Source organism: Rhincodon typus, unplaced genomic scaffold, assembly GCF_021869965.1.
Source record: "Rhincodon typus isolate 14 unplaced genomic scaffold, sRhiTyp1.1 hic_rhity00002597, whole genome shotgun sequence".
NCBI classification, from domain to species: Eukaryota; Metazoa; Chordata; class Chondrichthyes; order Orectolobiformes; family Rhincodontidae; genus Rhincodon; species Rhincodon typus.
This window is the reverse complement of record NW_025968235.1, coordinates 1-24,291: the sequence shown is the minus strand read 5'-3', so window position 1 is coordinate 24,291 and position 24,291 is coordinate 1. Positions and strand designations below refer to the sequence as shown.

The 24,291-nt window shown below is 38.7% G+C and overlaps 2 protein-coding genes across 2 annotated transcripts; one reads left to right on the top strand and one right to left on the bottom strand.

Moving 5' to 3' along the window:
• Nucleotides 1-933: 933 nt before the first annotated feature.
• On the bottom strand, nucleotides 934-11,028 carry LOC125481558 (putative RNA-binding protein Luc7-like 1; the record flags this gene model as incomplete). The annotated part of the gene is made up of 4 exons (XM_048593276.1): nucleotides 10,819-11,028; nucleotides 7,802-7,896; nucleotides 4,229-4,327; nucleotides 934-1,044 (listed from the first exon to the last, which is right to left on the bottom strand). Coding segments are annotated over exons 1-4 (366 nt in total), but the record flags the coding sequence as incomplete, so codon positions are not given.
• Nucleotides 11,029-11,229: 201 nt separating this feature from the next.
• LOC125481557 (protein FAM234A-like) lies at nucleotides 11,230-21,872 on the top strand (the record flags this gene model as incomplete). Its single annotated transcript, XM_048593274.1, has 5 exons — nucleotides 11,230-11,357; nucleotides 14,370-14,718; nucleotides 15,065-15,178; nucleotides 16,058-16,243; nucleotides 21,745-21,872. Coding segments are annotated over exons 2-5 (699 nt in total), but the record flags the coding sequence as incomplete, so codon positions are not given.
• Between the last annotated feature and the right edge of the window lie 2,419 nt (nucleotides 21,873-24,291).

Here is a 24,291-nt window from a genome sequence, read left to right as displayed (position 1 = left end):
AGCACCGGATGACTGTGCAAAATCCACACAGACATTCTCCCTGTGTCTGCATGGGTTTCCTCCGGGTACTCCGGTTTCCTCCCACAGTCCAAAAATGTGCAGTTTAGGTGGATTGACCATGTTAAATTGCCCATAGTGTCCAGGGATGTGTAGGTTACTTGGATTGGTCATGGGAGGTGCAGGGTTGCAGGGATGGGGAGGGTCTGGGCGGCATGTTTTTCAGATGGCTGGTGTGGACTTGTTGGACTGAATGACCTGTTTCCACACTGTAAGGATTCTATAAACTAGAATTGGGCCCCCGATTTAAAAATTTTCCTTGTTTGTTTTAGGCGAGTGTATGGATCATCCATATCAATGCAGCAAAACTGACAGCAGACCTTCAAAATAAAAATTCTGTTGGATGCTTTTTTTAAATTGCTGAAATTGGTAAAAATTCATCCTATGGTATTAAGATGCCCCCGTTTAAACAGATCAAGGAAATCCTGTTTGGATGCAAAATTATGTTGTGAACATGTGAAGTATAACAATTGCATCAATATGCTGTCTTCAGCCACTGAATAAGAACAATTACAGCAATTTTGCATTGTGAACCCATGTTCATTGAATACCGAGTTAATCCACATATTCTGAGTAAACTGCAAGTGCATTTTGCTTCACAGCAACCCAGAAGGAACCACAGGACACTCAATTTCTTCACTTAGGACATGTAGACATGTTAAAGAAAATGTAAAGTTAACTTCAAAATGAACTGCCACAATGCAAAGAAAATTGAGAGATTTTAATCCCATTCGTAAAATGGATTAAAGTTCAGATACCAAAGAAGAAACAGCTAGTACATAGCACTATCCAGTCTCCCATACTGACTTACTAATCAAATTATCATACAGATGAGCACTGAAATGCTCATTCAAGTGACAGTAGAATGGAATATACCTTAGCAGCTACTTCAGCGCTTATTTCTTCTTGTGTTTCTGTCAATCGTTTCTTCGCAATGTCTGTTCTTCTGTCACAGTCAACGATAAAACTTTCAAGATGTTCCATGGCCTAGGGAAAGGCAAAAATCTCATTTGTATCGATGCAGAAATCAGTACAACAGTATTTTTTTTCAGGTTTGGCAATACAATCCATTTATTCCTGAAAGAGTGCATCCTAATGAATACAAATAGTAGCAAGGAATGTTTAATGGTTTATCAATGACGGCTCAAAAATCTCAAATGTGCACCTGGAACCAGGGTAACAGGAGCTATGAAAAGAAATGAACTGAACAGGATTACATTTTTGGTTTATCCTTTTGAATTTTGAGAGCTCAAATGTTTGAAAATATTTCTAATCAGACTGGTTGCCTCATTGAAATACCAAAATGAACTAATATCAGCAATAATCCCAAATTAATGAGAACATGGCATAGATAGAGTGGATAGTCAGAGACCTTTTCCCAGGGCAGAAATGACTATTACAAGGGGGCATAATTTAAGGTATAGGGGAGATGTCAGAGGTAGGTTCTTCACACAGAGAGTGGTAAGCATGTGGAATGTGCTGCCGGCAGTGGTAGTGGAGTCAGATACAATAGAGACTGTTAAGCGACTCTTGGATAGGCACATGGAGGATAGTAAAATGTAGGGTATGCAGGGCAGATTGATCTTAGTAGGATAAAAGGTCAGCACAACATCGTGGGCTGAAAGGCCTGTACTGTGCTGTACTGTTCTATAGCTTTTTAGTTTACCTGTGGATTTAAATGTATCCAAATAGCTGACTAAAACAAAGAAAATTAGATGTTCCTGCTTTAAGTGTCAGGATAGCAAGCTACAAACACAAAAATAAAAGTGTGTTAAGTTCTACAATCAAAAGCTGAGAAATAAATATGGTCCACTTAATATTAGTATTCCTTGTTCAGCACCTTGCATGGTAGAAATGCCTGGGGTTATGGCACTGGACTATAAACCCAGAGACCACAAACAAACTGAACCACTGTAAATTGTGAAACTGAATCCAACAAATTTGATAACTTGTGGGCTGGAAGCATGGAGACCCAACTGATTTGCAAATATCCAGAGAAGGAAAACTTTCAGTTGACTTGATCCAGCTTACTTATTGTTCTCATAGCACTCGCTTGTTTAATTTAATTCCTCTTTCCTAAATCAGTCCTTTTAAAAGAGCTGAGGCTGAAGCTTCACAGATTTTGATATTCAAAGGAGAATGAGACAGATTAAAATACCTGTGGGTATAAGGGCCACCTTCGTGTGCGTATGGAATTGTTGTCCTGTAGTCAGATTTGTTTATACAGGGCAGTCTCAATTCCTTTTTCCCCACACAGTCCTATCTTTGCATGTATCGAGGTCATGCATTTTGTTGTGTTGGTGAAATCTTTCTTGCAAATGGTGCTGCTCGCACACAAAATAACAATTCAATTAGTCCCAATTCCCAAGTTTTTCACTATAGCTCTGTAATATTTCTCTTTGAAGTATTTATCTGATTTTGTTTTGAAATGCATTACTGATGGGATGGTGGAAATAATCAGGCAACACATTCCAAATCCTAACTACTATTGCAAAGCAAAGATTTTCATCATGTTGTTCGGATTCTCTTGTCAATCACCTTGGAGTTACTATCCCTCTCTGTCAGTGGAAAGAGCTTATTCATATTTATGTTAGCAGAATCCGTAACAATTTTAATCAATAATCAATTTTAAACAATATTCTCCTAGGGCCCTGCTTTCTCCACTCTATCTGCATAGCAATGATTCAATCACCAGCTCCATTTCAGCAAATCTAATCTGAGCCCACTCCAAAGCTTTATTCATTCTTTCTAGAGTACAGTGCCCAGAATTAGACACAATATCCCAGCAGGGGCCAAACTGGTGCTCTCACTGTTTAAGCATAACTTCCTAGTTTTGTAATCTATGCTGTTACTTATAAAGCCTAGAATTTCAGTTATTTGGATGCTTGTGTTAAGCTGTTTATTTACCTTCAAACATTCACATACAAACACCTCTAGATTTTCCTGTTCTTGCATTCCCTTTGAAAGTGCACCATTCAACTTGATTTGCTTTCCCTCATCCTTTCTACCAAAATGCATTACCTCACTTGGTGTTGAATTTTATCTTTCCACTTGCCAGAAACATGTAATTTCATATTTATTGGGAGCAGTATTAAATTCAAATAAAGGAGTATAGAAGACTTCATTTGTCACTTTTCCCATAGTAGTTCAGCACTAAGGAGTGACTGTTTCAAAGGGCACTACATCACAGAAGTGTTGTTGCCTTCTTCTATGCCAACCAGCAATCATAGCACCAGCTCTCCAAATGAGCAGAAATTTCTGAAGAAGGGTCTAGGCCCAAAACGTCAGCCTTCCTGCGTTCATCCAGCTCTACACCTTGTTATCTCAGATTCTCCAGCATCTGCAGTTCCTACTATCTCAGAAGTACTATACTTCTGCCTTTACCCCACATCCTGAATCATGTTGCAGATCTATAGTCACACAATGCTGCAAGGGCAGCAGGCTCACTCTCATAAATCATTTGCTTACCAGCTGCACGTTCAACATCATTAAGATCATTAATGATACAATTTTTATATTCAATATTTAATTATTAAACTAAAATAAAATTTACAACAGTGATGAGATTTGAACACATAGCTGCGAGTTATCAGTCCAGTAGATTTAGATACATTAGCCCTTTATAATCTGTTAGATTATTAGTTCAATGAAATAAACTCTACACCACCTTGTTAGAATAAAAGGTGCAGACTTAAATTTATATGTTTAAGTTGATGATTTTGTTAACATTTTGTTTCAGAGATATTTGGTAATGATGGAAAGGCACAGTTTAAATTTTTTTTTTAAATGTATTTCTTGATAGAATATGGCCATTTAGCACAGTTGACATTTGGTTCAGCATAGCATGGGTTTGATTCCTATTCCAAGCTGAGGATTCTAGAATTAATGCCTCCTTAGTCTGCCCAAGTAAGGAAGGCAACGCCAAAACACTAAGTGAGAAAAACTACTCAGGAAAAAGGCTCAAGTCGCACCATCAACAGACAATGAGCCAAGGACCTAGCTTCTTGATATTAGTTACAAAAAAAGTTGTCAAAATAGACGGCCAGTGAGGATAGAGTTACTCCCATATTACACAATTTTAATGTCTTCGTTAGAACACAGGTTCAATGTTTTCCATTACGTCAATCAGAAAAAGCTTAATTAATTCATACTCAAATTTTTGGTAACTCACATCCAGCTCAAAGAATAAATCTCTTTCCTTTGCAGCAATTTCATAGTCGGCTCTCAGTGCGAGGTCATGAATCTTTGTGCATTCTCCCAGGTCCATGCGCTAGGAAATAGAGAATTCTAAAATTAACTCCAGTTTAAAATTCAAGTCCTGTGTGCTTACTTGCAAATGTACAAGGTACAGTACTTTACTAACACAAGGTAATGCTTGATATTACAGCTTTGTTATTTAGAGCAGCAAAACCATAGAACTGTTAAATTTAAAAAGATTACCTGGCCTATTATTAACCATTAATAAAGTGGACTGTAAAGGTCCAACAGTCAGCATCTATACAATAACCAAAATACTAACTCCACAGAATCCGCTAAATTTTCATATTGCTTTTTTGTAAGCTTGGTCATTTATAACAAAATATTCAACATTACACAGGTTGCATAATTTAAAAAATTCTTTTAACAAATTAAGAGCAACAATCCAGCAGTTCATAAAAAGAATCAATAATCTTATTATAAAATTGTGATGTTATCTATTGAAAATCCATTTAAGAACACCCTATTGCCTGTCAACAATGAGCATTTATATAAATACTTGGAAAGTATAAATCAGACCAAAATTAAGGGATACATAATGAGAGGCAATCAAAGCTTTGGTGAAAGATGCCAGCTTTAAGGAATATCATAAAGGGATGAGAATGCGAGTAAGTGAAAGATGCAGAAATTCATTAGAGGAATTCCAGAGTTTAAGGCAGCTACAAGTGTAATTTCCAAAATGACAAAAGAAATGGTGATTCAGAATGTCAGAGTTGGTAGAATACCAAGTACTTAGAGGATTGTGCAAAATTGAGGAGGCCCAGATTTGGAAACAAGAATAAGTCATTGAGACCCTCAAAACTATACCACAATTCAAGTGAATGATAGGTGGAGGTAAGGTACAGCCACCTATCTGCCCTGGAACTGTATCTCTATATACCTTTCTCAAACAAAACTCAATGAATGATAACATTTCAATTTTCAGTTCAGCTAACCGGAATCGCTTTGCAGGGAAATGGCAATCAAGGTAAACAAATGACTGTGAGAATTTGAAAAACAGAAGCACATATGTGCTGCGAGACACAGGTATATCAACAAGACATATAATAAATGGTCGCTATATGACCAAAGCCATAAACAATGTTCTGGATGTGCTCAAACTGGTAAAAAAGGTGAAGCTCAGGTAGGACACCATTCAAATAACTAAGCCTGCTGGTAACTAAAGCAAGGCAGTGTCATATCATATCATAGAAGTGGAAGTATTTACAGGAGATCAGGGCTTAAAACTTCAACTCCGGTTCAAAGGACAAGCACAATTTTACTCTTAATTGACAATATTCCAATTTTGATGTAAGAGACAAACTGCCTTTATCCTAAATAACTTAACACGCATCATGACTGCAATGTTGCATTATTAGATATAGCGAAATGTGAAATTATAATGGGGTAAAACAACCACCAGGTGTATTTCTATCTTCAAGGTAAAGACAGGAAACACATTCCAGAATAGTGGGGCAAGAAAGGCCTTATGAGAATGTCTAATGGGGAACTAGTTTACAAGACTTGATGATCTGTACTCAGAATTTCTTTTAAAAAAGTTCAATGCAGAAGCAATGAGTCAGAAACGTTATCTTTTGGAACAGTTTCCAAGGATTGGAAGGGAACAGACATAACCTGTTGAAAGGGGATAGGAAGTAACATAGAAGAATGGATCAATGATTGATAAATTGGGCTGAACATAGAAAATAAATTTAAGTTTATAGCCTACAATCCTACAAGGGATTTCTCATTCATTCTTGGGACGTCAGTGTTGCCCTCAAGGCCATCCCTGATTACTCGAGGTAGCAGTGATGAACTGCTGGAGTCCACGTAGTGTAGGGACATCTGCACTGATGTTAGCATGTTCCAGGATTTAAGTCAGTGATAATGGAGCAATGGCAACATAGGATAAAATGGTGATCTGTATGGGAATTTACAGATGCCATTGTCATATGCCTGTTATCTTTGTGAGTGGTAACGCTTGGGCACAGCCAAAAGAGTTGGCATTGGAAGATTAAGTTGGCTGATGGAGTGTTGGTCAAGCAGGTAGTTTCATCCTGGATAACATCAAGCTTGAACTGCAATCATCCAGACAAGTGTGCAGTATTTCACCATAGTCCTGACTTATGCTTTGTAGACAATGGACAGGCTTTGGGATATCAGAAAGAGAATTCCCAGCTGTGGTTTGTTTTTATACTGCAAGGATCTATTATGTGACCTCAGCAATTTACAATCTATATTAAACAACTTAATTGAGGGAACTGAGTTAGTATATCCTGATTTGTTGATGACAAAAAATTAAATGGGAAGGTAAGTGATGAAAAGGATTCTGAATGGCCACAGAAGAATACAAGACAGTTAGGGAGAGTGAGCACACAACTAGCAGATGACATCTAATGTAGTACAGCATTAAGTTACCCACTTCCTTAGGAAAATATAAAAAAACATTTTTAGAACTGTGATCAATCAAGTGTATACAGGACAGTGGTGAGGCCATACCAGGAGTACTGCGTCCAGTTCAGGTCTCCTCATCTAATAAGGTGTATTTGTCCCAGAGGGAGGGCAATAAAAATGTTCTTGAAATGCAGGAATTGTTATGGAGGATATGGAGTAGACTTGGCCTAAATTCCTAGGAATTTACAAGAATGAGAAACTATCCAATTGAAACGTACATTTTTAAAATTAATTAAAAGGGTAAATGAATATCCTGGCTCGGGAATTCAGAGCATGGGTAACAGTCTCAGCATGGAGGGTTTGGCCATCAGGACAAAGTTAACGAGAAATTCCTCCAACGACTGTAAAGCATTGGAATCTACCCCAAGGAGCTGTAAAGTCTCAGTCACTGAGAGCATTCAATTCAGTGGTCAGTAAATTTTGTGTTCCTAAGAGTAATGAAAGGATACAGGAAACTGAGGGAAGGTGGAACTGAATGGTAGAGCAAGCTCAAAGGACCAAATAGCCAATTCCAGTTTCTTATTCTTATGACTTTATTATGGTTAAAAATTACAAGAGTATTGGCACACAGCTAGGCATAAATCTGATGGTTAAAACCATTAAACAGGAATTAGATTTTCACTAAGTGCTTTAGCTTGATTAAACCTGACAAATTCTTCCTCCAGCACTACAGCAATGCTACAGCAATGTTCAACCAGTAGTTGCCATGTTCAAACCCCATTTAATGACTGGGATGTCACACTTATTTTGCTTAAGACATCTGGATAGAAGATTGTGTCATTGAAAAGTGGTTAATTGGATGTCAGGGGCAGCAGTCATCTAACAGCGCTCCCCATTGACCTTAAAGAAAACTGCTCATAAAGACTCAGTGATCTCAGTGCGGCGAAATTCCATTTTCCTAATGATAGAAAGTTAACATTATAAGAGTTGGGAGCAGAAGGAAACCGTACATCAGAAGTGTTAGATTAAACAGAAACTGTGTATCAAAATATTGCATTATCTATTCTTTTCTGCATTCATCCAAATGAGTAAGAATAAGAACAAAACTACATACCGTTCCAGAAAGAATATCATGTGGACAGCAACCAAGAAGATGACTCTTGCAAACTCTATCATCTGAGAATTTCACACGCTGTCGTGTTGCATCTCCTGAAACAAGGCAGTTTAAAGTTGATGAGCTCAAGATTGAACAGAGTGCTTTTGAATAAATGGACTTATCACCAGGCTGCTTTACAGCCAACTTACTGTGCTAATGCCTTCTTGTGTGTAATCATGTGACTACCTCTCCATCTTTACTGCAGAACAGGAACATTCTTCACAGAACATATACAGAATTCATTAAGCATCACCTTGCGAATGCACTCTTCTTAAATCTTGGACCTCTGGAATGTTGTACTCTGATCAGACCACAGAAAATGCCATAACAGGCATGCATGTTTCTTTTAAAAATTGTAAAAATATGCCTAAACAGGTTTAAGCACTCAAAGAGAACGATGGGTAGCTTGCTTTACTGACAGCATATTGCAAGCCCAACACTTTCAGAAAAAGAACTCAGGTTAGGATTTTTATACACACTGTGAGCATCCATAAGGTACCACCCAGCATCTTCAATCTTTGCGCCTCATCTGCAGAGATTCTGACTTGCTGGAAAAAATTTAAAAGGGGAAGGTTTTCTGGGCCACACCTGTAGTAAGGTAGTTACAGGAATGATACAAAGAATAAAGGTAAAGTTTAACTGTTATGTGACAATTTAATGCCATTGTGTATATAAATGTGTAATATTCAAATATCATTCCTTTATCCTTGCAAGTATTCCAATACCATTGTAGTGTTTCCCACTGTATGCAGTTTATATTTAGTCTCAACTATGTTGTTTATATTAATTACTTCTGAAAGCAAACACTTTTTTGATATTCATAACAGCTTTAAAAATTATTCATGACTCACGGCTCGATGAACATGAGGCTTTTCTGCAACTCCCTTGCAGATTGATGTAGGCAGGCAAAGATACATTGAACCTTTATAAATAAAACAAGGGGCCACAATTGTTCAGTTTGTATGAATAGAGATATGGGAAGCAAATTTCAAATGCAACTAAATCAAACATAACTGAGTTTCCTGCAAGAAAACTGAAGTTAGGTGCAAACCACAAATTTGCACTCAATTGTCAAAATCAAAAAAAAAACCTAAGAAGGAACATACAGGTAACAGCTAGTGACTTTTCAATTCAGAACAGGAAACAAAGGACAAAAAGCAAGCATTTTGACATTACTGCTTCTTTTCTCCTACCAAGTAAGATAACACCAGTGTATCTTAAAAACTATTTAAAGCAGACTGTTTTGAAAGGAGCTGCATTCTCATTTACCACAGAGGTTCAAAACCTACTAAGGACCCTCCATCCCACCCAAGTATAAATTTATTGAATCAATCTTGCTCTTCTGAGAAGTTTAATTTTTAAAATTAATCACATAAGTTAACTATTCTAAACATTGTTTTTAAAAATTTTCCATCAGACAAAAAAATTGATCTGTGATACAATGCATGGACGTGGTGAAAATAAATCAACAGTACCCAAGTGTAACCATCACTGAGATAAAATGAGCACTAAAATTGGTCTCCTGCCATTTTTTGGGATGGTGGTGGAGGAGTTTGGTGGTTAGAAACAAAAAGTCAATGTGAATTTGTTTGGAAAGGGGTTTCTCCTAAAACGTAAAACAGCTTGCTTGCATTGCTCACTTTTAATGTTAAAAGGACATTCATCAATGGAAGTCTCTAGAAGCTGGAACTATTGGTGAATCAGTCATACACTGGATTCACCAAAGATGCAACAAACATGCAAACTTCAACAAGACGACTTTTTCTTTATATACAGAAAAATGGTATTATTGATAAGGACCAGTGGAGTAACTCTTTCCTTCCCATGGGAAAATGTGGTATAGAACCAGACAGTAGAGATCTGCTACACTGCTTCAAACTCCAAAGGCTTTTACTGGATCTCTTTCTGCCTGTGTAATAAATAAAAGTGTGGGAGTAAGATAGGAAGTTACAGAAATAAACTTCCCACACTTCACAAGGTACACATTTTGTGAATGTTGAAACTACACAACTGAGATTAATGGTAGTATACATAAATGTACAATTCAAAATTAAAGCAGCCTTTCAGAAGTCTAAAAGCACAAAGATTTCAATGTAATCATGTGAATGACTATGCAATTGATACACAGACTGTAATGAGCCAATAACATCCATCTCAAACAGCTTTCATAGAATCTTTTTTCCACCTCATTTTATGCTTTCTAGTCCCTTTACATTATTCCATCATCTCTTTGCTTAATATATTTTAATGATTGGAAAGCCAGAAGGGAAACATATTGCAGTTTTGCTGGACACAAGATCTACCAAACACATGGACATCGCGTACATCCCTCTTCTCGTTGATTCAATTTCACAAAAATGGTAATGCAGGACTATTAGAGTCTATTTAAAATGTTTGGTAGGGAAAAATCAAACTATAAATGAGTTTTCTCCTCAGAGATATAAACGTGAAGCACGAGTCCCGATATTCGAACAGATTGCAAAAAGTAGGATATCGTTCACTTATTTTCTTCAAACGTACCTTTTTTGGTAATTTTTCCAACAATAATTCCACTCGTCAGTGGAAAAAAAAGGTCTTGTAAAATAAAAACTAAGACAGCTACTGCAACCTCACTTAACTTTTCCTCAGTAGCAACGCTTCACGTTTGAAGCAACTTACTTTGGCCCTTATGTAACCAGCTCTGTATATGAGTATTATGTTTGATTTTAGTCTTTAGGTGAGCTTTGATGGTGACACTCCAGCTGAATGTCCCAATACTGGGCAGTGTTTGAGGCCTACAATGCTCCATGTGGCCTAGCCTGGCCTGGACCAGTTCCCCCTTCACAGTGAACCACATCTTGGGTACTATTGCATTTTCTTTTCTTTCGGGTTAGCGGCGAATGAGTGGCTTTGTCAACGAAAACTGATTTCAATATGAGAACTCGCTCTGGAAAAAAAAGAGGCGACAGCACCGAAAACATGAAAGACGCACTTACCGTCCCTGGAGGTGCCCATCAACTGGTCCAACATCGCTCTCATTTGAGCCTGAGCAGACATTGTGGCTTGCTTTAAGATCTCAGGTTGCGTTTGGTGATAATTTTAAAACAAACTATGTCATAAAGATAAGTGACGGAAAATACTCCAGCAGAACCCCGAGGCCTAACTCGGCGCTCTCCCTCAGCAACGCACCGACCTTCCGGTCCCCAGAACCCGCCAGCGCGGTACACGCCGGGAGCTGTAGTCCATACCTCCCGCTTATGCCTCTACGGAAGCCGGCAAGAGGACTACAATGCCCAGAGAGCCTCGCGCCTAGCGGTGGGGCATACTGGGAGATGTAGTCCGTTCCTGAGGTCCATTTCACCATAGAAGGCGTGAACAGACTACAGTACCCAGAGACCACAGCGGGGCTCCACACATGCGTAGTGGCAGACAGCAAGGCGGCCATGATGAAGTGGCAGGTAGCTGTGTGTGAGGCTGAGGGAAAGTTGTCTGTTTTTCTGTCTTCGTGTGGATTGGCTTTCAATTGCTGCTGACTGTAAGAATTACGTTTTCTGTTGTTTATTTTCTGTATACGTTTGTGACTGGTGTCTAAAGTAGTTGTTTCTATTCGACTGCCTTATTTACAGCCTGTTTCTGTGGGGTGTAAGCTTGTGTTTGTGCTTTTTTCTGGCTTACTCTCTCTAATTATATTTATTCCTCAGATTGTCAGGCAGTCAATTCTTTCAGCCGCGTAAATTAAATACATCCCAGCAAAAATATGTCCTCATTTTGTTGATCTTTCGTTGTTCTTACAGGTGAAGTAAGATCACGTTGGTGCAGGATTAAGAAATAGACCTTGTTTTTGCTCAATTGGAGAAAAGTTGCCGGATGAAACTGGGGTTGTACATCAAAAGTTTATTTTGGTTCAAATTTATTTCAGTCGCAGACAAATATAATTATCAGGAATGCAGCACTGGTGATCACCTTGATGTACTTATTAGCTACTGCCTGTAGAATATGATAAAAGCTATCAAATGTGCTGGAGGGCTACAAGTTTCTTCAGTAGCTTCCTGTAGTGTAGCAACACTGTTTGGTATTCAGAAATATTGCAATAAGAACTTCCTGGTCTCTAAATCTTTTATGTCCAACTCAGAGATACCTTTCTGATACTAGCTTGTGGAGAATTTTGGGAAAAAAATTCTTTAGAGAGGTCAACCACATTCAATTAAATGCTGTTTCAAAAGTTATTGTGTGAGAGTGAGGGAAAAGAAGCTTGAGGTGCTATGTTTACAAGGTGAGATTGGGGTAGATGGGGGTTATCCTACTAAATAGGATGATGGATAAGAAGCATTGGTGGAAGAAAAAAAGTTACTTTGGTGGAACTGATAAATAAGAAAGGAATGCTCATCTTATTGGGATTGCACAAAGACACCCCCATTTGGAAAAGCACGGACTGATTAGGGATAGTCAACATGGCTTTGTCAGTGGGAAATCATGTCTTGCTAACTTGATTGAGTTTTTTTCTGAAGAAGTGGATTGGTGAAAGCAGAGCAGTGGGTTTTGTCTATTTGGACTTCAACTTAGTTGTTCAACAAGGCTCTGCATGGTAGATTAATTGACAAGGTTAGCTCACATGGAATACAGGAAGAACTAGCCATTTGGATACAAGATCGGCATGAAGGTAGGAGACAGAGGGTGCTGATGGAGCATGTTTTTCAGACTGGAGGCCTGTGACCAGTGGTGTGCTACAAGGATCGGTGCTGGGTCTACTGCTTTTTGTCATTTATATAAATGATTTGATGTGAATATAGGAGGTATAGATAGTACATTTGCAGTTGACACCAAAATTGGTGGTGAAGTGGACAGCAAAGAAGGTTACCTCAGAGTACAATGGGATCTTGATCAGAAGGGCTGATGCGCTGAGGAGAGATAGTTGGAGTTTAATTTAGATAAATGTCAGGAGCTGCATTTTGGTAAGGAAAATCAGGGCAGGACTTATACATTTAATGGTAAGGTCCTGGGGAGTGTTGCTGAACAAAGAGACCTTGGAGTGCAGGTTCATAGTTCCTTGAAAGTGGAGTCATAGGTAAACAGGGTAGTGAAGATACACTTGCCATTATTGTTAGTGCATTGAGTACAGGAGTTGGGAAGTCATGTTGCAGCTGTGCAGGACATTGGTTAGGCATTCAGTTTTGATTTCCCTGCTATAGGAAGGATGTTGTGAAACTTGAAAAGATTTACCAGGATGTTGCCAGTGTTGGAGGGTCTGAGCTATAGGGAGAGGCTGAATAGGCTGGGGCTGTCTTCCCTTTGGGTTCGAAGGCTGAAGGGTGACCTTATAGAAGTTTATAAAATCATGAGGGGCATGGATAGGGTGAATAGTCAAGGTCTTTTCCCCAGGCTAGGGGAGTCCAAAAATGAAGGGAATAGGTTTAAGGTGAGAGAGGTAAGATTTAAAAGGGACCTATTGGGCAACTTATTCATGCAGAGTATGGAGCATGTATGGGATGAATTGCTAGGGGAATAGGGAGGCTGACACAATCACTGCATTTAAAAGGCATGTGGGTGGGTACAAGAATAAGAAAGGTTTAAAGGGATATGGGCCAAATGCTGGCAAATAGGACTAGATTAATTTAGGATATCTAGCCGGCATGGATGTGTTGAACCAAAAGGTCAGTTGCCATGTTGTACAACTCTGTGACTCTCAGATGGTGTGAGAGATTGTGTCAAAGGCTGAAATGACGGAGAAGTGCAAGGCGAGACTGTGGATCAAAGTTAGAGAGGATGTCAAATTAGATTAGAGATATTCTGGTTTTGTATGAGAGAGAGAAACTCCAATGGTGAGACGTGAACAAGGCCTCGTGAAGAAAATAGACAATGAGCATGTCAAAAGAAGTTTATCCCATATCATTTCGAGCCTTGACAGTAAGAGAAAGAAGAGCAATAAGAAAGGGATTTGAATTAGGATTGAGGGGTGTGGTTAGTGAGAAATAGTTAGAATATTCAAGAGGGATTAAAGGAAGGGTGATGTGACTGGACGATGGAGAGGAGGCAGGAGAGAACAGCTCCGAAAAGTCAACTGACGAAAACAAAATCCCTCTGTTGAACAGGTGCGAGCTGAGCAGCAGGAGAATGGGGAAACTACTTGGAGAAACCAAGCATTCAGTCAGTTATCAGTGTTCCCAAAGGCATGCTGAGTCTTGCCAATATATCACGTTACTATATGGTCACGCTAGATTATTGCTGTGACAGTTATGTTTTGTGAGAAAATATTCTTGTAATGTCACAAGACAAACTTTAATCCATTTTGATGTTGACATCAAATATGCTGATCACCACTTTCTTCCAATAGAATAATTTCCCTGTTTCTCTTCTGCTGCCTGTCCTACTAACTGTAGTTACTTTGGGTTTAGTAATTCTATCGCACAGAAGCTCTTTGTTAAGGTGAACACAAGGATGTGAAAATAAGAGTCTAGTTGAAGCAATTTAGAAATGTTTTTAACCAAACATTCAGAATAGCAAAAAGCTTTGTATATTGTGATTTTAAACTATGTCTTTAATCTTGCAGGAAGAATAAAGGTTTGCTCAAGAGAGAGAAGACAGTTTGAATAAGAATTTGTATCCCATTGTGATGTAGACTGGGAATATGACAGAGAACAAAGATTCAGAGGGAGAGATACATCCTCTGAAAAATGATGAGACCAGAAGCCAAGACACGAATGAAGTTTCTAACAGGCACAAAGAAACCAAAATCAAGAAATTTACAAAATTTGGACAGCTTTCCCGTTGGAGAACTGCTGCTTTCTTCATAGTTTTATTTTTATGTCTGATTGTGGTGTTTGCATTTTCCTTCATAATTCCTTGTCCAGTGAGGCCTGTGTCACAAAGGGCCTGGAACAGAACATTTGAAAATGCAGGTAATGTTTAACTGAGTTAACTATGTTCCCTGTAATGCATGTGTCATATATAATACGCTATAATAATGCAAGCATCTTAAGTTTGGTGGCTTTCATTTTAATTCAGGCTCTTTCATCTGCATTTATTTCAGCATAAATTTTAATTATTAGCTTTATGGACAAAACTAATGCTTCCCTTAGTATTTAAAGTTGTACTGGAAACACTTGAAATATGATTTGTTTGGATTCTTAATGTATTTGATAATTGAATAGGTACAAAGAATTCACATGAAATTAATGAAACAGAAGTAACTATATTTGAAATATGTTGTTAACACACTGATATTGTGTTATTTGTTTGTTACAGTGAGTTATCCTTTTTTCACGCTGTGGGATATGAACAGAGACAAAGTTAGCGATGTGGTATTCGCATTGAAGTCCTCCAATGACACTATAATTAATGGATCATGTGCAGCTGAGGGTGAGGGAGTATTATAATCACGTAGAGCATTTTTTCCTCATTTTTATTCCAATGTTGCTCAGACTCCTGTGTTTCATTACCTCACTGTTACATTGCCTTCATAATTACAGTTTTTCAGATGGTGGTTCAACAAAGCTGTTTAGAATTATATAAACTGAATGGCGGTATCTTAATTATGTATCTCTGAATGGACAGTCCCTCCAATTTTATTGGTAGTAACTTCAACCCTATTCTCTTTCTGTGACAATGTTACCACTAAAAAACCTCCCAATCTTAGTTTAGCACTATTCACAGTTTGCAAAGTTACCGATGATGCATCATTGTTTCAATGTATACAGTTTCCAATGTTGATGAGGAGAGGGGAAAAAAAAATGAAAGATCATCGAGGTACTTTAACTCTGTTTTTGGTAAAAATGCTGTGTATTCTTACGAGCTACCACTTTTATTGCTGTGTACTTTACAATTTTTGAAAATGAGTTTTCATATTTCTATTGCAAACTTTGCACCAACAATTTCTCCTCACCTTAGTAACGAATGGATCAAACTCGTGTCAGTGCACGTTAAATTACGGACTAAACAATATGACCTACTGTATACAGGCAAAGAAAAATATTAGCATGAAAACTTGTATGTCTAAAGGCAGAAACAAAGAAGCTACACATGAATTGCAAGTATAATCTGAGGGAGATTTCTGAGCAGGAAACTATTGCTGATCATTTCATCAGATTTGGCTTCTGTTAATCTTTGTGCCAATCACACAGTGCTGAATTCAAGCTGCAAAAAGTAATGTAATCTTTCATATGTACCAAACCGTTTAACTTGTCCAACATTATCATGTCTTTGTCCAGTAATTTATTTTGCATCTTTTTTTTTTTTAAGGCCTCCCATTTCCCTGTGCCTATGTTACTGCGCTGTCAGGAACAAATGGCAGTCTGCTGTGGCAGCGAGCTTTAGCAGAGGATGTTCAGCATGTGCAATGTGGAATTGAAAATCTCAGTGGTGCAAAGTCTTCAGGATGCCTCATCATTGGAACCCCTTACCTCCTTAGTGCAATCAGTTCTTCAGGTATGCATTTTGGAGTAAATTTATCTTTTGGATCGTGTTCTCCTGAGCACTTTATTTTCTTAAAGGTTTTAGTTATTTGGAAAGGCAGCACCATAGAACAGGTGTTTAAGTTGACATGTTAATTTAATGAGAAAGCAAATTGAGAGACAAGGAGAAGAGGATAGGTCCCACAACAATGTTGTCGATTTTCATCTGAAAATAGCCTAGCAAGCCACTCTGTATTCAAGAATGTGTGTCTAAGGTTTTAGAGTAGATTTGTAGCTCGGGTTGTGGATGTTGTGATTGGTTGGCTGGCCGAGCTAGTTTGTTGTTCTGCAGACGTTTCATTACCCTGCTGGGTAACATCATCAGTGCAGCCTCCGATGAAGCGCCGTTGTGTTTTCCCGCCTGGTATTTAAACTCTGGTGTCCGTTGAGCTGGATTACCTCACTTCCGGTTTTCCTTTGCAATGGAGTGTATGTGGGATCGAGTTCTATGTGTTTGCTGATGGCTTTCTTCGTGGAGTACCAGGCTTCTAGGAATTCCTGTGCTTGTCTCTGCTTTGTTTGTCCCAGGATCTTGGTGTTGTCCCAATTGAATTGGTGGTTCTCCTTATCCATGTGGATAGAGATGAGTGAGTATGTGAGAATGTGTCACCTGCACTTACTCAAGGGGCAATTCAGAATGGACAATCAATGTTGGCCTTGCTAGTGATGCCAAAATTTCATGAATTAATAAAAAGTTGATTATGATTTTTTTAAAGCAGATAAATTTTGACTAGATTTTCTAGTCTAATTTCCACTAGCAATCTTTGCAATTATTAAATTGGGTGATTTGGTGCTCATGTGAACTTAAATTGCTAAAAATGTGGTCTGAGGACAAGGAATACTTAGTTTGATCACAGGCTTACTACCAAACTCCATAAAAGGCAAAGAACTGTGATCCTCGGTTTTCCACTTGTTTTACTCGTAATAAAGGAGAAAGCAGATATTTAGGCCATCGGTAAAATGTTACTTTATTGTGCATTGTTCTAGGCAGAGCAAAGTTAGTGGACAATATTTCAGGGGCCCTGGAACCTTATTAAAAAAATGTCTGCACTGTACCTGAATGTGCTGTTGTAGAGGCTCCATACTGTCAAATTTGCAGCTGGAGTGTTATTAACAGTCAGTGCATCCTGACTGATGGGCTTTAGGGTTTTGTTTTTGTGCCAATTCGTCTGTCTGGGTGTCGAGCTAGTAGTTACAATGAAGGAGGTCACGAGATGCAGTTAGGAGCAATTTAAGTACAAAGTAATATCAGAAACAAGTCAGTCCATGAAAGAGACAGTGTTCCTGGTTTACTAATTTCTCATTTATAAATAAGTGAGAGTACATCCGTAAAATGTCGTTTACTTTGGCTGTCATTTGTTGTCAGTGACCCAGTATAATTGTTTGCATTCTATCTTGACACTGAAATCTTTCACAACTGTCTGCTGAAACACATACTTCAGCTGAAAGGTGCTATATTGGATTAAGAAAACAAGTGGGTCCTATTGTTGAACCTCCACATTATGCTATAGTATAATTGACAGTTTGAGCACACTACTAAAACTCAAATGTCCACACTGCTTGTGGGAGTGTAATTTGTGGAAGCAATTAATGTGTTTTCTGTGCTAAAGACATGATACGTCTAGGGGGTTGGGAGTGGTAACTGTATTGAAGAAGAGAAAGGATAAAATATTTGCATTTTGCCGTACCTTTGTCAATAACCAGTCTTCTCCGTGTGCTTTCCAACCAATGAAGCACTTTGTAAGCGTAGCCAATTTGTGCAAAGCAAGCTCCCACAAATAGCATTGGGATGATGTCCAGAAAATATGTTTTTTGAGATCTTGATCAAGAATTAAATATTGCCTAGGACACTGAGGGGAACTTCCTTGTTCAGTATAATACCATGGGATCCTTTACATCCATCCAAACAGGTAAGTAAGGGTCTCATTTAAAGTCTCATCTGAAAGACATCACCTCCAACAATGCAACCTTCCTTTGGTATTACATTTGATTGTGAGTCTGGATTTTTGTGGTTGGAGATGTGCTGTACTGGATTAGCTTTTGTGTTAGTGGGGGTGGGGGATGGGGATAGGGGTTGGGGTGAAGGTCAGAGACCCCAAAAGTTTCCTCTTTCCATATCCAGAACACATCATTCTGCTTGAAGGAGAGGTGGGGGTGGGAAACGGGTGAAGAAATTGGGATCAGGGGTCAATGGGTGTGTTCAGCTTCTGGTGGGAGAGAGGAGTGAGGTTGGACGTAGATTGGTGGTAGCAGGGCTTGGGGAAGTCACATGCTTGGCAGAGGAATTGGCGAGATGTCTGTAATCATGAGCAAGATAGAGAAGAGGTATAAGGCTACAGATGGCAAGAACTCCTGATTCAGGCATGCCATCCCAGGACACAAGTGTACAGATACTCCTGAATCTGTCAAGCCCTTGGCTGACTGTATCTTTGGGAAAGTTAAATTTGAAAAACTGAATGACAGTGAGGCTTGCAGCAAGGAACCGCTGCTTACTGCTCAACTTCCCACCTCAGTCAAAGCCATAAGTAAATTAGATAGGCTATTACAACAATCTCTTATTTTCCTGATCACCCTTCTGCAAGCAAATGGATATTTCTTTGCCTGGAAAAGCAAGCTTGGTGTGATATGGGGAACTAAAAATACAAATTAATTTTAGGCAGTAAATTAATTTGTGGGAAAGGTCAATGACTCCCTATAAATAGCTGAGGAAATGATTGCAATATATCTTAACAATTTTAGATAATACAAAGTTGAGTGGAAAGGTAAGCTGTGGGGAGGATACAGAGAAACTGCATAGAGGTGAGAACATTATGGGAAACAAGATGGCAGATGGAGAATAATGTAGTGAAGGATAAAATTATTCACTTCAGTTGAAAGAATAGAAAAGCAGGATTTTTTAAAAGATGTGAAACTTGTATATTTTGATTTTCACTGAGAATTGGTTGCGTTCACACAAGGAATGTGTACATTAAGCAGTTAGGAAAGCAAGTACATGTTAGCCTTTCTTGCAAGGGGATTTAAGAATGACAATACAGAAGTCTTACTATAGTTGCACAGGGCTTTGATGAGACCCACATCTGCAATACTGTGTGCAGTTTTGGTCTCCATGTTTAAGGAAGGCAGGGGGTCGGTTAGCTCAATTGGCTGAGCAGCTGGTGTGCAATACAGAATTACAGCAGTAGTGTGGGTTCAATTCTAGTACTGGCTGAGGTCATAATGAAGGTTCCACCTTCTCAATCTCTCCCCTCACCTGAGGCTTGGTGACCCTCAATTTAAAGCATCAACAGCTGTCACTCTGTAATGAGAGAGAGCAGCCTATGACCCTCTGCGACTCTACCTGTCCCTTTATTTGAGCAAGGCAGTGTTTGCATTGGAGGCCATACAACAGAAGTTCACTCAATTGGTCCCTGGGGTGTGGGAATTGTTGGGTACATAGTGTTTATGTTCTTCGGACCTTAAAAGAATGAGAGGTGATTTCATTGAAATATGCAAGATTCTTAAGAGCTTGATTAATTTTTAGACCCAGGTTGATATAAAACACAGACCAGGTTCCTATATTTATCAATAATCATTATTTATTACAGGTAATCAGATTAAGCTAAATTAAGTCAAGATTACAAATTAAAACTTCAAACCCCTTATAAACTCCTCCTTACACACAGATAACATAGACAAGAAAAAAAAAATGGATGGAAGGAAAATAGGGAAACCATCCTGTAATCTTTGTTCCCAAGATCTTTTGGGGTTGTTTTTGCTGGTCTGAATTTTCTCCTTGACCTTTTTCAAAATGCTTTCACTGTTTGGAAGAAGCACTGGGTGGCTGTTTCACTTACGAGAAGCCTGTGACTTATCCAATACAAGTGATAACTAGCAGCATCTGTTGAAGGAAAGATAAAGTTGTTTTTCTTCTGGTTTAAAACGGATTGTGTAGCGAACTGAGAGAAAGAGAAAGAGAGAGTGTTTTTGCCTGCTAGTACTATGCTGATTTCTCGCCTGGTCTGAACTACTGCACTCTACTTTGCTCACAATCAATCATCTTGTTGGCAACAGAGGTCCTTTGTCATTTATAATTGGTCCCTAGTTCACAAACAATCAATTTCACTTGTAAACAACCCATTGGCGCAAGTTTGTCAGCACATTGCTGGAACCCACAGTAAACAGAAATAGGTATCAAATTGCTTACTGTCAAAACATGCAGTCATCTTTGTAAATACCTGGGTTTCAGAACAGTTCCTTTTCAATTCAATCCATGTTTCTTAAAATAAAAGTACAAAAATTAAAGCACACAGTTTTCACAACACCTGTATGTAATTGTGGGAACAGTAATGCTGGCTATGGGTGGGCTGTTTGTCTCAATTTCCGACATGGAAGTATTAGGGATATCAGGTAATATAAATAGCTATGGTTTAATCTGTAAAATAAAACAAAGAACTACAGATGCTGGAGATCTTAAACAAACCGGTTGATTAAGTCCAAGATAAAATGAAGTTGGGGGTTAATAAAATGGCTCATTAGCCTTTCTACTTGGATACATGGTCCATATGATTCATGTTGCAATGGAATTGACCTTTGAGAGGAGAAAAGTCAATAGGAAGTCTTGTAGTAACGGTTTGTGGATTTCCTAAACTACCACTGAACTTCACAGGTTGAAGTCTTCTGTCATTTTTTGAGATAGAAAGCAGACAGCCATTTCTATCTCAACAACACTTGCAGGAGGACTTTGCCCTCGGATTGAGGAAACTGAGCTCATGGTGATTCAAAGGAGGCTGAATGATTTGCCTTCTTGAGCTAGAGTGAAAGAATCCCCTGGGTAATTTTCAGAGTGAAAATCAGTTTTGGGATTCGAAGGTGCTTGGCTGGGAAAGAGAAAAGGAAGTATCCTTTGGGAAGTTAATGATAGTTCAAGGAGAATAAAGTGGCCATTTAAGGGGCGCTGTAAAGGACAACAGTGGTGTTTTTTTTTCATTTCCATAATTAAAGAGAAAATCCTTTCTGTAATTTTGAGTGTGTTACCTACAAGAATAGCAAGAAGGGTCTAGGCCCGAAACGTCAGCCTTCCTGTTCCTCTGATGCTGCTTGGCCTGCTGTGTTCATCCAACTCTACACCTTGTTATCTCAGATTCTCCAGCATCTGCAGTTCCTACTATCTCTGTAGCATTTAGTTAATAGTGCTTGTAGTTTTCAAATTTTAGTAGACGTCTTAAAAACTTGATATCTTGCTCACTGGAATTCAGCTATCATTTTAAAGGTTACTGGTCTCTCTGGGGATTGTAACATTACTTCTTTTATACTTTTTTTTATTGCTTCATTGCAGAATGAAACGTTTTGACTGGTAATCTGGTTAAAAAATGAATGACCCAGAAATCTGCAGCCTTCAAATGTATCAATTGCTGTCAATATTCTTTGGATAACACCATAAGGCTTTATATGCAGTTTGAATTTTGTGGACACTAAAAATATCTCGTTATTTTTCAGGAGATACATTGTGGATCCTTAATGCTAGTTTTGTTGTTAATCTTTCTGTGATTGGACCTGCATTGATACTTCCAGATCTAGATGGTGATGGTGTTGGAGACTTTTTGATCTTTTTTACACCAAATCAGGTATGGAAAAGAGAATTTTTCTCCTGTTTATGATGTGATTAGCTGTGGTTGTGATTTGAGGTGCGAGTATTTTTCCTTTTCTGTAATCTACCACTTGTTATTATGATGCTTATTTGTCGGAGAGCTCTGTCAGGACTTTACAGAAAGGACCACAGAGTAAGCTTAATCAAGTAGCTCTTCTAAAGAGTTGGCACAGAAACAGTGGATGAAATGGCCTCCTTTATTTCTGTAATTCTATATTGTTACTTCTGTTGTTCAGAAATTCTAAGTGCTTAGAACTGGAACGATATTGAGGCCTGAATTTTCTGCTCAGTTACTTGTCTTTTACAACACAATTGCCTGTCTCAGTATAAAAGATAATGGAATTTAAGCACAAAACTAATCATACTTCCCAGGATAAAGAAATTACAATTGGCAACTTAGGTTTATGTCCGAGCCTTCAAAAAGGCTCCTGAAAGATTAAGCTGGAAGTTTTGGTTGAAACAAAGTTATTGACAACAATAATTGTTTAGTCTCTACACACTTAACATCTGTGATTCTTCTGGGGTGCCAGTAGCATTTCAACAATTTCCTATTTTGTGGCCCTCATCACCGCTACATGACGGACATCCAATCCCCTTTACACCTCCATCCTCCATCAAATTGGTCAGAGGACTCTGCTTCTTCTTTGAATGATGGCCTGACCAGTGTCCTCCAACGCTCCCTCTGGCTGAACTTTGTTCCCTCATTGAACAATCTCTCCTTTAACTTGTTTCACAGAACAAAAAGGTGTGGCCACAGGCACCTGAATAGGCCCTAGTTATTCCTGTCTTTTTGTGGGGTTTGTGCAATGTTCCTTATTCCAGTTCTGCTCAAGGGTCCCTCCCACAACTCTTTTTTTTTTGTTCTTCTGTCAAATTCGCTGTATAAGTGATATTCTCATCTGGAATGGAAACAAATAATTAAATTTTCTCCCAATTTCCACCCTCTCTCTTTCACTTGGTACGTCTCTGACTCTTCCCTTCCTTTCCTTGACTTCTCTGTTTTCACTTCTGATGATAGCCTCTCTACTAATATTCATTATCAACCCATTGACTCCCACAGCCGTGATTACGTTTTGTCATGCCCTGCTTGCTAATTCCTTTCTCCCAGTTTGTCATAGAATCCTTGCAGTGGGGAAAGAGGCCATTTAGCCCATCGAGTCTGCACCAATGCTCCAGAGAGCATCCCACCCAGACCCAGCCACCCCGACCCTATCCCCATAACCATGGCTAATCCACCTAGCCGGCGCACCTTTGGACTGTGGCAGGAAACTGAAGCACACGGAAACTCACGCAGACAACATGCAAACTCCACACAGATAGTCACTCAAGTCCTACAGTGATTCCCTGATACAATCTCTATCATCCCCAACACCTACCTCATCCACCTCACCATCCCTTGCAACTACAGAAAATGTGACACTTAGCTATTTACCTCCTCCCTTCTCAATGTGTAATGTCCCAATACTCCTTCTAGGTGAAATGACAATCGACTTGTACTTCTTTGAATCTAACCCAATGTGTTCACGGTTCACAATGTAGTCTTCTCTGCGTGAGGGAAGACCAAACACAGATTGGGTGACTGAGTGGATGGTTCCACAAAGCAGTCAGCAAGCATGACCCCTGCCTTCCGGTCACTCATGATTTTACTACACCATCGTGCTCTGACCCTCACATTTTTACCCTGATCTGCTGCAGTGTTCCACTGAAGCCCAAGTCAAGCTGGTGGAACAGCGTACCTTCTGTTTAGGCACTTTACAACCTTGCGGAGTCAATATTGATTTGAATGACTTCACACTGCAAGCTCTGAACTCTCTTCCATTTTGTTTGTTTTATAAGCAAGATTTTCCCTTTTGAAAGCCAAGTTGGTTATTCATAACTCTATTTCTCATTTTATATATTCTATTTTCTCCTTTAGTTCAGATTTCATTATTCTTCCTACTACCAATATTAAGCTGATGATCTACAATTGCCTGGGCCTGTTTACAATCTGTTCCTAAATATAGGAATTACATTATCTCCCAGTTTTCTGACACAACCCTTTTCTCTAATAAATTACTAAGTATGAATGGAATGTCCTGGCTCTCAGTTCTCTCTCTTCTAAAATGCCTAGATGTAATACATTTAGATTTAGGTTCTATCCTTCTTCCAGTTTCTGTCTAGTTTATTCAACATGTCACCTTTGTATTTTAAATGCACTTGTATAGCTATTCATCATTCAATGTCATGTCTACCTGTTCCCATATCATGTCCTGTACCAAAGCAACATAATTTTTTAATATATTTACCATTTCTCTATTGTTCCCTGTCATATTGTCTGTCCCCAAGTAGTCCTATTTCTGTCACAGTCTTTTATTTATTGATACACTGTGAAATATTTTAATTTCATTTTCCTTGAT